The 14,170-nt window shown below is 38.1% G+C and overlaps 1 protein-coding gene across 1 annotated transcript; it reads right to left on the bottom strand.

Annotated features, from left to right (window-relative positions):
- LOC108693239 (GTPase-activating protein CdGAPr) lies at positions 1-8,924 on the bottom strand. Its single transcript, XM_018202080.1, has 8 exons — positions 8,564-8,924; positions 6,475-6,681; positions 5,182-5,319; positions 4,715-5,119; positions 4,268-4,598; positions 3,849-4,182; positions 2,848-3,763; positions 1-2,509 (listed from the first exon to the last, which is right to left on the bottom strand). Exons 2-8 carry the CDS (start codon positions 6,553-6,555, stop codon positions 56-58), a joined length of 4,659 nt encoding a protein of 1,552 aa, XP_018057569.1. The 5' UTR covers positions 6,556-6,681; positions 8,564-8,924; the 3' UTR covers positions 1-55.
- Positions 8,925-14,170: the final 5,246 nt, after the last annotated feature.

The following is a 14,170-nucleotide window of genomic DNA, read 5'->3' as shown; positions in this document are numbered from 1 at the left end:
CTCTCTCTCTCTCTCTCTCTCTCTCTCTCTTCTCTCTTACAAAGACCGATTTTTATTAATGAAGAGATGGTCTTGAAGCTCTCTGTTTCAACCTAGTTAATAAGGCCTGCTCACTGTCATCTTCTGTTTTTGATGAAACTCCGCGAAAACTCTCCGACCGATACTTGTCTCTCAAGAACGTCCTTCTCTCCTCTTTGTACTTTTCGATTCTTTCTCTACACTGCGGATCTCCTAGATCTAGACCGCCGAGATTCCTTAGATGAATCTTTTCGGAGATGCTTGAGCAGGTACCGGAGCTGCTACCGACGTTAGGCGTCGAGCAATGCTGCACATCCTCGGACGTTGGTTTCACCGACAGGGAGATGTCTCCCGTCATCCGGTTAAACTTTGCCTCATCCAAGGAGCGGCTCAGTGTTGCCCGAGTCGCCCTCGCGTGACGTGCTCGCAAGCAGGGTGGTAAATGCTGAGACGGCTCTTCGAAGTTGCTCCTCGCGCAGTCCAACTCCTGTCTCATCTTACTCTCTCTAACGATCTCCCTACCGATCTCCGAATCGAAGCTTCTTCGCTCTTTAATCGTTTCGCTCTCGTATTTTCTTCTTACGGATATGGATACGTCTCCTACAGCACCTCCAGACAATCTCTGTAGAGCTAATTCCTGCAAAATCGCCGCGGTATCCCGTGGCGGAAGAACTACCGTATCGTCGACGGTCGGAGACGAGGCGTTCGTGAATGTACTCGACGTGTCTAATGACCGTTCCATCAGCTCGGATGCCCCTTCTGGAGCGTGCGCTACTTCGCAAGGCTCGGCCGCATTCTCCGAAGGAATTCTTACTTCGATGTTGCCTCGTATTTGACTGGCTTGTAAGTTGGCGCCCTTGTGACCTTCGTCGCTACGTTTGGAAGCGCATTTACGTATCTGTTGTGTATTACTCTGCTGCTTCTGTAAATTATTGTATCCGAAACTTTGGCACTTTTTTGACAGTCCGTTCGTACAATGGTCGTTGTCACGATCGTCTCGTATAACACTCGTTTCCTGATCCTCCTCAGGTTTATTTGAGAATCGCGGATGATTCGTGACATGTAAGGTTCGCGTCGCGCAATCCCGTTGCTGCGCGCTGATGTCTCTCGACAGACGACGATAGTTCTCGAAGGTTTTCATTTCCCCGAACAGTTCTTTATCGTTGCGTACTTCATTGCGATTTGTACCAAATACGTTTGCATTGTCCGCCTCGATGTAACACGCGCGAACCTGTTGCTGCTGCTCTCTCGCGTTAGATTCCTGACTTGTATTTACATCTGTAGTACAAGAATATCGATTGCCATTCTCTCGGTCGCATAATCGAGAATGGGCGTCATCCACAAGATTATCCTCGTTTACGAGGCTCAAACTCGTCTGCAAATCGATCTTTTTTCGTTCGTGTTCATGACTCGTGTACTTCTTCGCATCAGTAACATCGAGTATCATCTTCTCGCTTTCTTGCGTCGATATATGACTTCCCGTCGAATTGTCGATTCTCATGCAGAACGTCTCCGTGGTTGGAGACAAGGTGAGTTCCAGCAATGTTCCGGGAACGTTCTCCGATGCTAGATTCGCGTTATTTTCCACAAAGGAATCGTTGGGACTAGTCGATTCGCTGATTGGCGTTGTAAAGGAATTAACCACTGTTCTTCCGACAATCACCCAGTCGCCGGAGTCGTTGCTGCTGCTCGTTGCGCGCGGACTTTTTACATTGGTGAACACTTTGTCGGAAGTATCGCAAATTATGAATTCGGACTCTTGCAACTCTTGCAGAGTTTGCTCGTACGACATTGGAGAATCGAGATCGGTCGTATTAGATGACAATCTTGGCAAATCGGCGGTAAGACTATTCGATGGATCGGATTCGTCGCATCCTTTAATTGTCTCTTCTTTTTCCTCATACGATTTAGATGATGTCTCCACAGAATGTAAACTCAGTCCGCTTGTCACATCCTTGCGAGATACGGCAACCCCACTAGATGCTGTCTCTTCGCACGAAGTAGATAATTTGTTACACGATGTCATCTCTGTATCATTGAAAATGGAGGCAACTGCATTCGATTGAGTTGCGACGCGATTTTCAATGCGCGAAAGTGATGTGGTGGTTGCATTCCTATCGCGCAATTCCGCTCGCCTATCGTATGTTATAATCCTCTCACATGGCTCCAATCTTTTGTCCCGATCTTCAAAATTTATGGATAATCTATGGTTAGAATCCGACGATTTTTCGGAAGACGACACACTGATTTCCTTCAATTTATTCGTATCGCTTCCATCGCGCTCATCACCAATCTCTAACGGCAAAGTGAAACTTCGAAAACTTATTCTAGGGCTATTAGCCGGTGCCGGTGAGGTGGAGTGAGATGTGCCTTGCAATGTGGCGGGGGTTAACGGCGTAGAAGCTTCTGATAACAATGGTAGATAGCCTGGTGTTTGTAATGGAGACGGAGTATCAACACTGTGAATATCCGCACTTGTCGCTACCATGACCTGAAACATTTTAATATATTAGATATGATACATGTATACAGAATGTCTCGAATTTAAATGGCTAAATTTCGAGAGCATATAGAGAATTCGGAATAGATAAGCTCAGAAAAAAAATCTTTTAGAGATATGCTCGTTTTTGCTTCATTTGGAGAAAATCACAAAAATAAATAAAACGTTAATTTTCGAAATATTATTTTTAAAGCGGAATATTATTGTTTTCATATCTCTAAAAAACTTTTTTTCTTATTTTATCAATCCCCTACACGCTCTCGAAGTTTGATCATTTACATTTGGAACATTTTCCTGTATATGGAAAATGACTAATTTACGTTAATTACCTGATCGGGACTTTGGCTGTCTATGAAACGCAACTCAACGTCGCAATGCAGTCTTTCTTCTAAACGAGATCGTTTTCTCTTAGATCCACCCGTTGCAGTGACACATTGATTTCCTTCGGTTCTCTGTCGACGCGGCGAGGCCTCTACCGACGCTACTCCGCCACCTTCCTCTTCCGAAAGCATTCGCATCTCTCGCTCTTCGAGATCAAAATTAAGTTGTATTTCTGAGAGATCCAACGGTGAGGATGCGTTGGGCGCATCAGCCAAGTGATCGAAATACGAGTCATGCGAAACGGATCGACTGTGACCGCAGGTTCTGATAGGAGGTGGTCCTCCCAAGAGGGGACCCAATCCATCCTCGCCGTCTAGACTATCGGCACTTTTGACGGGTCTCAATCGTCGCAAGGAGTTCATAGAACTCGGCACTGTTTCCACTTGAGATGGCGTGCCAATTTGTCTCGTTTTCTCGACAGCGCCCTTGCCGAACAACGCTCTCCAATTAAGAGAAGGTGATCGTTTCGAGCCATTTCGTTTGCGCGGTAATTCTATGACAGTATGATAACGCAGAGGCAGACCAGTCGGACCCGCTCCTACTTCTATGTAATCGGGTTCGCCTCTGAAACTTCTATTGCGCGCTTCCTCCAAAGTAAGCAGTCTCGCGGACGTAGTGATTGCCAAAGATTTTGGTCTGCCGACTGGGCCGTCTCCGAATATGAGTTCCGCGTAGCAAACTAGAAATTCCGTCACGACTGCCTGGACCCCGACGCCCTGAAGCGCCGCTACGCCACCCACTTCCAATTCCTTGCATCTTAAGAGATTTGGCGCCCAGACGATAGCCACGTTGCGCGGAGTCATACCTGTTTCCGTACCACGTGCGGCTACCCTCACCAGATGACGCATCAGATATTCCAGTGTCCTGAATACGATTTGAAAGATAAAAGAAACTGTTAACTCATTGCTATGATAGAATGCAATAAAGTGAAAATAAAGGACAAAATTACCTGTAATGCGGTGGCGGTAACTTTCTAACTGCGTCTCTCATACGTCTCAATCTCTCGGCATCGCTGCCAGCTTGAACCGCATTGACAAAAGTGGAATAAAGTTGGTATGTGCACAATGGATTTGGCAGCTCTCTAAAATACATCTTCAATAACGATGCTACAGAGTGGATATCTTGCAAAATACTCTCATCGGAATGCAACGCTGGTACTCTATCTTCGTCAAAGGCGTTCCGCAGTTTTTGAATGTTGGATGTTACGCCACTAAGGCGGTATATACCGTCGACTAGACCATGTTTTTCTATGAATTCCGCACAGCACGTCAAAACGGTAGGCACTACAAAATGAATAATATTTCTTTTTCTTTGTACAGTTTATACTCAACAAATATAAATTATTAAGTGCTATAGAATAAAATTTACCGTCTTGACCAGAGTTTAATAGATGTTCTCCCAAGTCGCAACCAAATACACGCTCTCGCAATATACCCGATTGTTTTAATCTCCGCCTGGAGGGTCGATTTAGTATAAAGGATCTAAAAAAAGCGATAAGTTTGCCATGTTTCCGGAGCACGGGCTTCACTGGTAACCTTGACCTGACCGTTGTTGAAACAGTCAAATGGCGCGGTACTTTGTCTCCAATTACAGCGACGCATTCGGCTGGGAAAAATCCAACCGCGAATCCATGCTTTCCACGCCACCACGTGCTTTCCCCCGGAGGGGGCATGTCTATAACGGATATCATATCGCCTACCTGTTTGTCACATAAATCATTTTAATTAGTAATCGTCACAAATTTTCATGACACAAACATTTGCAATGCCAACTGTATTTTTTAAATAAAAGCGTTTTAGCGAGTTACGCTGTTACCTGGAAAGAGATCTCATCTTGTGCTTGAGCGGTGTAAGGTCTCACAGCGTATGCTGCAGCGACGGCTGGAGTGTTAATAGGACAAGAATCTGATTCAGGTACCAGAATTCTTCTTCCTCTGTTATCGAGTTGTAACCAATTTAATACTGGGCCGCAGTTTAGGCCATCGTGATTCAGCTGCGAGAACCGGCTCAAGTAATCCTTTAGCATATCACAGGCATTTTTTGGCCGAACATCTGGAAGCTTCGTTAAGGAGGAAAACTTTCTGTCGAATATGCACCGATGTAATTGCTTATCAAACATGACAAAGTTATCATAAGATCTCTGTAGCGTCCAACACGCGTCTCCAGATGTTATTCGAACGGCGTAGCTCTCCGAGTCGTTGGAACTTTCATTGACGGATACCTGAAAGTCGAATTGTGTCTCTTAACTGGATCTTTTGCATGTATTTCGCGTGTCTAGCGTACCTCCAGAGTACCAAGCTCGACATGCTCGTAATGAAAATGGGCACATTCGTCGAGTTTCGGAAAGCGTGCGATATTACTCATGTTGCTGCCAGAACTAATAGGCGTGCCGAAATCATCCGCCCGATTACCACCCAAGCTCTGTAATTTCATTCAAAAGAACATTGAGAATTCAATCTGGAAGTTAATATCAAATTTATATAATAAATTCAATTTTCTTGCCTAGGTTTCAAACAATATATATAATGAATCTTTAAATCTTTTGTCCTCCTAAGCTCTAAACTTTCCAACTGTAATTTGATTAATTTGTTTAAAGCTTATGATTCAAGGAAGCATTGGAAACGCTTCTTGCTAGGAAAAAAAGACAACACAATTTAGAGCATAGAGCAAAAGATTAAAATTATACTCATTGTAGACTTTAGTCCTGATCTATTAGTGAATTCAATTAAATGCATTAGTGCACACTTGGTGCATGTTAAAACCGTTATATCCACATTTAATCTCAATGTAAAAGTAAAATGCAAATATTTTGAATTATATATTTTATTTTTTCTTCTCTTCTTCTTATGTTAGGTTTCTGGTCTGTGTTATACAGACCTCTCTCATAAACTTGTGATGTGCACGATTATTCAATTGTCATGAGAGTATGGGATCTGCAGTTTTAATACCGATTCTAATGGCGGAATTTTTCGAGAGGTGTTTTTATAGGCAAGAATTTCAGGAGGTTGCCGGCCTTTTCCGAGAGGAAACACGAGCATAAATATTTTAGTTTCTACTGGGATCGAACCTCTGACATGATAGATCATGCGCTGTCTATCACGCCATGCTCTCATTCGACATTTTACCTAATAATATAATAAAGTATAATAGTATAAATAAATATAATAAAGTGTATTGAATATTTTATGATTTAACTGATTTTTATATTTATAATAAACATATATCTTTGTGTTAATTTATATACAATGGCTTTAATGTACACCAATACAGACCGAGTCCAATCAAATTCACTATAACAAGTAGTAAATTTTTAGTCCTTTGTCTTATTTCTATTCTAAATTCTAAATTGTGACATTTGCTTTATAAATTTTATAATTGAAATCTGACTAGCTTGCTTAAAGCTTAGGAATTATGGCTTAAGAAAAGCAGAAATGCTTTTTGCCAGAAAAAGATGTCACAACTTAAAGCTTAGAGCAAAAAGCTATTGGTTTACTATACCTATTATAGATTAGGACTTAAGTGAGCGATACATGTCACATATGAATTCATAAGATGCATTCTAATTTCTAGTTTAACCTTCGTCTGAGACTCGATGTCAGTGAGCCGATGAGCACGGGGTCTCTCTTGCGTCGTCGACGGCCCGGGCATCTTTTGCATCCTCTCCGTGGACGAGGACGAGGAGGACGAAGATCCAGGCCTTTGATCCGATTTATCACGTGCCAGGGTGATGGCCGATTTTCACGTTCCTCTCGATTGAGCCATCGTTTCCTTCTCGCAGTTTTTCTATACAGACAAGATGAGAAACACTGTTTTTAAGGCATGCTAGATACAAAGTTCTTAGTAAGGATGTCTCATTCGCATCTTTCAGAAAATAATCACTTTTGATGCTTGCTATTTCAGAACTCTGTTCATTTAGGATTCTAATAAATTCACTAAAAATATATCTCATGTCAAAATCGATAGAAATTTTAGTATGATCACGAAACATAGCGCGATTATCGACCAACGTTTCCCTCTCATCTATGGATACATCTTTAGCGTGTCTGCGATCGTTCGCGCGAAGGAAGCATCCGCTTTTGGAGACGAGATCCGCCTGCGACACTTTTTTTTTCCCTCAACAGCTCACCATATGCGCTGTGTATCGCCTGTTATCCAACGATCAACGCACATAAAACTAAAAATAAAGCCGCAGTAGATAAAAGAAAACAAAAAAATTTTAATTACACAATTCTATTTCGAAATGTATCGTAAATGTTATTTTAGTACGAAAAGAGTGAGACGAACATTTTGAATTTCGATATTTAACTCAATTCTCCGTCATTCCTCACAATAGTTCCACGTCGTCGAGTCGTTCTCGAGCACGGCACGACATCGTTCTCTCTGTCGTTGTGTAAATCGTGTGAAACGCGCTTCGAAGCGTTTTGGTTCGATCGGTTTCTGTGTCCGTCCGCGATGCGTGATCGAGCAAGATTGTAATGTACGCGGAGGGGGCTGTCGGCACTCGGCACGCTTAACAAGGCGAGTCTATTATCTAAGGCGCGCGCGGAAGTGCCAATAACCCGAAGGCGCACGTCGACAGCGACGGCGACAACTCTGTCGTCTCCGTTTCAAGCTTCTTCCTCGGCCCGCGGGTTTCAGCCTCCAAATGGTTGTTCAGTAACCATGCGAATCAATATACGTTTTTTACGAGAAGACTTTAAAGGGCCACAGGTCCATTCAGCTAGTTCAATCGTTTGAAATCAGTCGACGATACAACCCATCGAATTGCCAATAATCCAGACGTAAGAAAAGGGAGGTCTTCCCGATCAAAACTCAACGAGGCGTATCTTAACTTTAAAATTTAATATCAAGCTTCCCGACACGTCGTGATTCTTGTATGTAGCTCAACGCCGCGAGCGCACGTTGGTACGATGCTCGATATGCGAAACCGCGAAGCAACAAAGTAGCGGATTCACGGCACTCACGCACGCATGCGACTCGAGCGAGAGGGAGAGGGGAGAAGGGGCGGGAGAACCAACGTGTATATTTACATCGCGAACGTACCGCGACGTGAACAGTGGGCCGCGGGAGGTAGAGACGAGGAATCGCAGAAACGCGGGGCTGAAAGGGGAAGAAGCAGAGAGAAGGGAAGGGTTTATATACACATCGAATGTTCGCACACCGGCGAAATCGCAAAGACTGCGAACAGCTGTGAGCCTCCGTAGCTTTTCCCCTTCTCACTACCGTACGGTCCGAATCTTCCTTCGCACGGGGGATATAACGGCGCTATTATGTCACGAGAGTGGTCTCTTTCTCACCGCCTCACTTTCTCTCTTTTTCGTTCAGCAGGACGTCCAACGCTCTGTCGCGCACGCTCGAGGGCTCGAGCGAGGGTTGGACCAGTCAGAGACATCGAGAGGCATCAAGAGGGGAAGAATGGGTCAACGAGACACGACGTTTATCAACGTTTACGAAGAGGACCGCTTCGCTTCGCTTTCATTCTGATTTCTGGCGTTTCTCTCACTCTTGTATTAACACGGCGCAACTGAAGAGTCATTGCTTTGGAAATAAATGCTTGATTATTTATGTCGCATAATCATGGGTCATTAAAGAGGAACACAGTGCTCCATCTTGGAACACAGGCTAGGAGTCGCGGACTTGATGCGACTCGAGAGAAATAACATACCCGCTGCTGTCGCTCCCGAGTTCCGATGTCCCGATTATGAGAACCCTGGTCAGCCGGATGTCCCACCGCGTGTCAGAGAGGAACGTACGCGCTTTCGCACTGCGTCTGACTCCATTGCCCTTCGTTTACGTACGAGCGCCGTGACGTGATGTTGAGGCCGTTGAGGCTGCTGCTCGCGCAAATCGAGTCCAACGCGACGGCGACGATCTCGCTGAGGTCGCGTTTTCACTCCACATCACTTCATCGTTCGCCGCCAATCACCGATTCCTGACAATCCTGATGCGCGCAAACACAACCGCGAGGGCGGCCGCACAAAATTAACCTTCGTCGATAACAGATGATCAAGGATATTTCTTTTCGACGCGCTACTCATCTACCCGCTACCCACCTATCTACAATTACTCCTCCTCCTAACCTAACCTAACTTCGCTTAGTAACCTAACCTAGATAAACTAAATTCAACGCAAGAGTTAGGGTATATCCACACAAATTTGCATAGCCAAACGTATGCATAAAGAAAATTATCCAATCGCATTTCTCTTACAAAGTTACACGTAAAATGATTGGATAATTTTCTTTATACATACGTTCATGCAGCTATGCAAGTTGTGTGAATATATTCTTAGGGACTCCACATACAATAAAAAGAATAGGGAACAGAGAACAGAGAATAAGAATTTTAAAATGTATATTCCACAATACATGATTTCTGATAGATTGAAATTCTTATGTCCATATTCGTAGGCCGGTATTTGTAGTCAGATCTTATATTCAAGACCGTCTTAAGTACGGTTTTAAAAAGTCACGAACCAATCCAAACCAAGAAGACTGCATTAGCATCTTAAAATATTACTTAAGACGATCTTGAAATAAGTCTCGATTATGAATACCGACCTATGAATATCGGTCATAATCAGATCTTGTACTTAAGGCTTCCTTAAATTTATCTTTAGATGTTCAGCAGCCAATGAAATAATTTCGTAGAGTATCTGAAGATAAATTTAAGGAAGCCTTAAATGTAAGACTTGACTATGAATACGAGTAATATTCTCTGTTCTTTTTAATTGCATAAAAATATATGCGTAAAGAAAATCATCCAATCATATTTTACGTTTGCCTTTATGACAGAAATGTGATTACATAATTTTCTTTATGCATTATAGTTAGCGGCTATGCAAGTTGTGTGAAATGGCCTTAAGAAGCTCCACACAATAAAAGGAACAAGGAATAGAGAATATTACTCATATTCATAATCAGGCCTTACATTTAAGCTTCCTTAAATTTATTTTCAGATATTCTACAAATTATTTCATTGGCTGCTGAGCATTTATTTAAAGATAAATTTGCGGCCCTTATAGCCGCAGCAGATTTTTGCATGACGCATAAAGCATAGTGCATATAGGAATCAATCAATCAAAATTCTTCTTTTCTATGGAATGAAAAAAAGGGAAGATTTTAATTACTTGATTCTTATGCACTATGCATTATACGTTATGCAAAAGTCTGTGCTGCGAGTTTTACAAACTCCGCACAATAAAAGGAATAGGGAACAGAGAAAAGAGAATAAGAATTTCAAAAATCAAAAATCATGTATTGTGGAATACACAGTTTCTGATAAGTTGAAATTCTTAAGGCGCAGTCACAATAGAAGGAATAAGAAATTAGAAATAAAGAATAAAGATTTCAATCTATCAGAAATCGGATACATCGGAATACACGGTTTCTTATAAGTTGGTATCGTTTATTTCTTATTCCTTATTCTATTGTGGCTGCACCATTATTCTCTGTTTTCTGTTTTTATTGTGCGGAGCCCCTTATTGTTCTGTCGGTACCAGTTTGCAGCGCCCTCATTGTGAATGACAGGGCTCATGAATGAGAATTAAAATCTTATGTTTTCCGTCATATTAATGAAAAATACGTAATGGGGATAAATTTTACTTCCATAACGAATTCGGATTGAAGTACAAGGTGAATCAGATTCCATCTATGACTGCATCAAAAGAGAAGTATCTCCAATGCTGGCTGATTTTTTAATATTCTAAGAAAACGGACTGATCTTCCTGCTAAACTATGATCTTCAACAGGGATTTCATGAGTTTTCTCAACAAAGGATTGACGTGTTTTTTTCTTGAGTTTACTATATTCACCGACGAGAAAATATATCAAAGACGGCCGATCTTGTCTGAAAATTTTCGTGACTATCAATAGAATCCGGGAGATCCAGAGATAATTGAAGAACGATGACGTTATCAACATTTGATATAAATTTGCGATTATTAATATAATAATATTTGGATAATACATTACTAAATTTATGATTTCTTTTTACGTAAATGCTGCATAAATAATATGTATATTTCTTGTATATTGCCGTACAATTATTTTTTTTTCTATATAATTATCATTTCTATTGATGACTTAATAATTGATAATCGAACTCTGACAATAATATTAAAATCACAGTTTTAAATAAAAGTCAAGTATTATTTAGTTTTAAACGTATATATTATGTATACGTGTTTATGAAATTAATAGAGATTAGTACTGTATTATCAATTTTTTACTTCTAATAACTTAAATTTTACTTTCATAAAATCGGCTACTGGTTTTAATAATATTTCGTCGGTGCTATATTCTAATCAAGAAAAAATACATCAGTCTCTTGCTGAAGAAAATTCATGAAATCCCTGTTGAAAGTTTAGCAAGAAAATTAATTCGTTTTGTTTCTTAAGTCTTAGAAATTAATTAGTCATTATTGGAGATACTTGGTCTTTTTTGATGATAAATCATTGGTTCATTTTATCTTATTGCTATATGCAATATACGGATTAATATCTACCTATAATAATTCTACTTATAATAATTCGTTATCTATATTCATATTTCTGTAATCATATTTCTTGTAATGTCTCTGTATAATTCTTCCTATACAATTTTTTTATTATTATTGATTAGTTTTTATAATTAAAGAAATACATTTCCATTTAAAATGAATATCAAAAATATATTTTTCTTCGCTATTTTAGATAAATTTATTTTAGATAAATTTATTTTTTACAACTAAAATATTAAATTTATTTAATAATCTATATTGTAATTATTTTTTCAAGTAATCCAATTATAGAATAACATTTTGGTTTAATAAACGTTTTTTTAAAATTAACTTTTATCTTAATAGTCCATTAATTTTAATTTAATTTAGTTAATAAAAAAGATTAACTTATCTAATCTTGAAAAAAGAACAAAGTTTATGTTTCATTTTCTGTATTCTTGATAGTTTCGTTTTCCATCTCTGCTTGTTTCTCTCGAGCGGAATGATTACGAAATACGATCGATAATAAATTGGTTGAGAGTGCCATTTGCGCTCCAAACGAGCTATCTGTCCGTAATACCTCGAAGCAGTGATCTCGAAAATTGACATTCCCGCTGTGTCTGATAATATCGCTTAGTGCGATGCTCAGTACGCGACAGGATCTGGAATTTTGATCGGGAATGTCATGGTGATCTACGGTTTTTTTATTCATGTTCAAATTCCGTTCAAGCAAATCCAAAACTGTTTTAATTTAATCACGTTCCTGTGATGCGACTTTGTCCTGCAATCAAATTTGACAGAGAATAATGATTAATACAGCAATATAAAAATAAATGAGTTAATAAAGAAAAAATGTATTCTGATATGTTATATATGTTATTTGCATCACTACTTTCACCCATAAAATCATCTTAATCACATCCGTAGTTAAAAACTGATTAATTACAGTCATTTTATTCTTCAGAGAAATATCTATGGCCCATTTCAATAATTACGGATGTTATTAAATTCGATTAAGGGGCTATGGTAAATGTAATCACTAACAAAATATTATTAAAAGATCGAATTTTGTAGAAGTGAATAGAGAAGTTTTGTAGAAGTCTATGTGAATAAATTTTGAGTAGTTTTTAACTAATTACTGTTCATAATATGATTGATTATTTATACCAATAGTAATTGTAGAAAAAACTTTAGAGCGTTTTATGACAATATAAGACATTATTACATTATAAATACATGCTTTCTTTTTTATAAAATATCTATACTATATTACACACAGTAGAGCTAATATCTTTCAGATTTATCTCTGGTGCAGGTCTATCGAATTTGTTACTCGGTAAAAAATTTTTTATACAATGAATATATATAAATATGTATAAACATACTTAACACGCATAAATATTCATAAACGTATATAATTATACATGAAATTAATTATATATCTATACATCTTTTTTTTGTAAAATTTCTTAAATTTTTAGTATACTAAAAATAATAATAATATTTTTTAATATAACATCAAAAATAGTTAATGAGACAATTTTCGCATTGTTTTAGAAAAAAATCAAGTTTGGAAAAATGCCACAAAATTTCCTCATACATAACAATATACGTATAATTTTACATATAATTATATATCATTTTACGTACAATTCTTTTACATTTCTCTTTGATTTTTTTGAATATTTTTCTTTTATTATTTTTGATGTTTTTTTTTATTATTTATAATACACTAAAAAATAATTTTACAAATGAAAGAAAGGATATATGAATACGTGCATGTGAATGAATATGTGCATATCTCATACATAATTATATATGGTTATGAATATTTATACATGTTTATGTATGTTTATACATATTTATATATATCCATGCACAAACATTTTTTTACTAGGTATTACTAAACAGCAGAATGTCTAGGATTATGGTCAAAATCTCGCTGAAAATGCTTTGAAGCATTTGATGGACCAATTAGAAGAAAGAATTTTACAAACTGATCAATTTAAAAACGTTTCAAAGCGTTTGCAGCATCGTGTTGACCGTATCCTAGATGATACATTCTTGTCCTTGAACATTTTTAAATATTGTAAACATCTTTAATTTTTTAGGTTTTTTTTAGATTACCTGAAAATATGATCAAATATCTTACCGTTATTCTCATAAATAATCGCCGCGTCTATTTATTTACCAAACATGTCAATGACCGGTTCATAGTCGGATTTTATTATTATTTAAGATTGTCTTAAAGTTTAATCTTAAATGTCATGAATCAATTAGAGGCCGGTACCCATACAGCACAAAAGATTGAAGTAATATTGCAATATTACAGATTGCATTGTAATATTGCAGAGATATTATAGAAATGTAAATTAACAATATGCCTGTAAGATATCAAGATATGCCTGTAATATTTCAAAAACATTGCAAAATTGTAATTCTTTAATTATGTTACTATAATAATAATATAAAAATATAATTTTTTATAATATTCATGTAGTACAGTCTTTTAATTTAACAGTAGTTTTTATGATATAATAATATAATTCATTTTCTATTCAAATAAAAAATTTATTAATTTATTATTTGATGGCCATTTCATTAGCTAAGTTTTATTTTAAATATAAAATCAAAAGATTGTATAAATTGAGTTTGAAAACAATTAACACATCATTATCGGATAAGATAATAAATAATTAAGCTGCTGAAAACGATTTATCAAAATATTAATTATGCGATCAATGATGTATTTATGCTTGATGTGAACGCAAGAATAAACCAGCGCCCGAACTTTA

This window comes from Atta colombica, unplaced genomic scaffold, assembly GCF_001594045.1.
Source record: "Atta colombica isolate Treedump-2 unplaced genomic scaffold, Acol1.0 scaffold89, whole genome shotgun sequence".
Taxonomy (NCBI): domain Eukaryota; kingdom Metazoa; phylum Arthropoda; class Insecta; order Hymenoptera; family Formicidae; genus Atta; species Atta colombica.
This window is presented reverse-complemented; position numbering and strand designations above follow the sequence as displayed.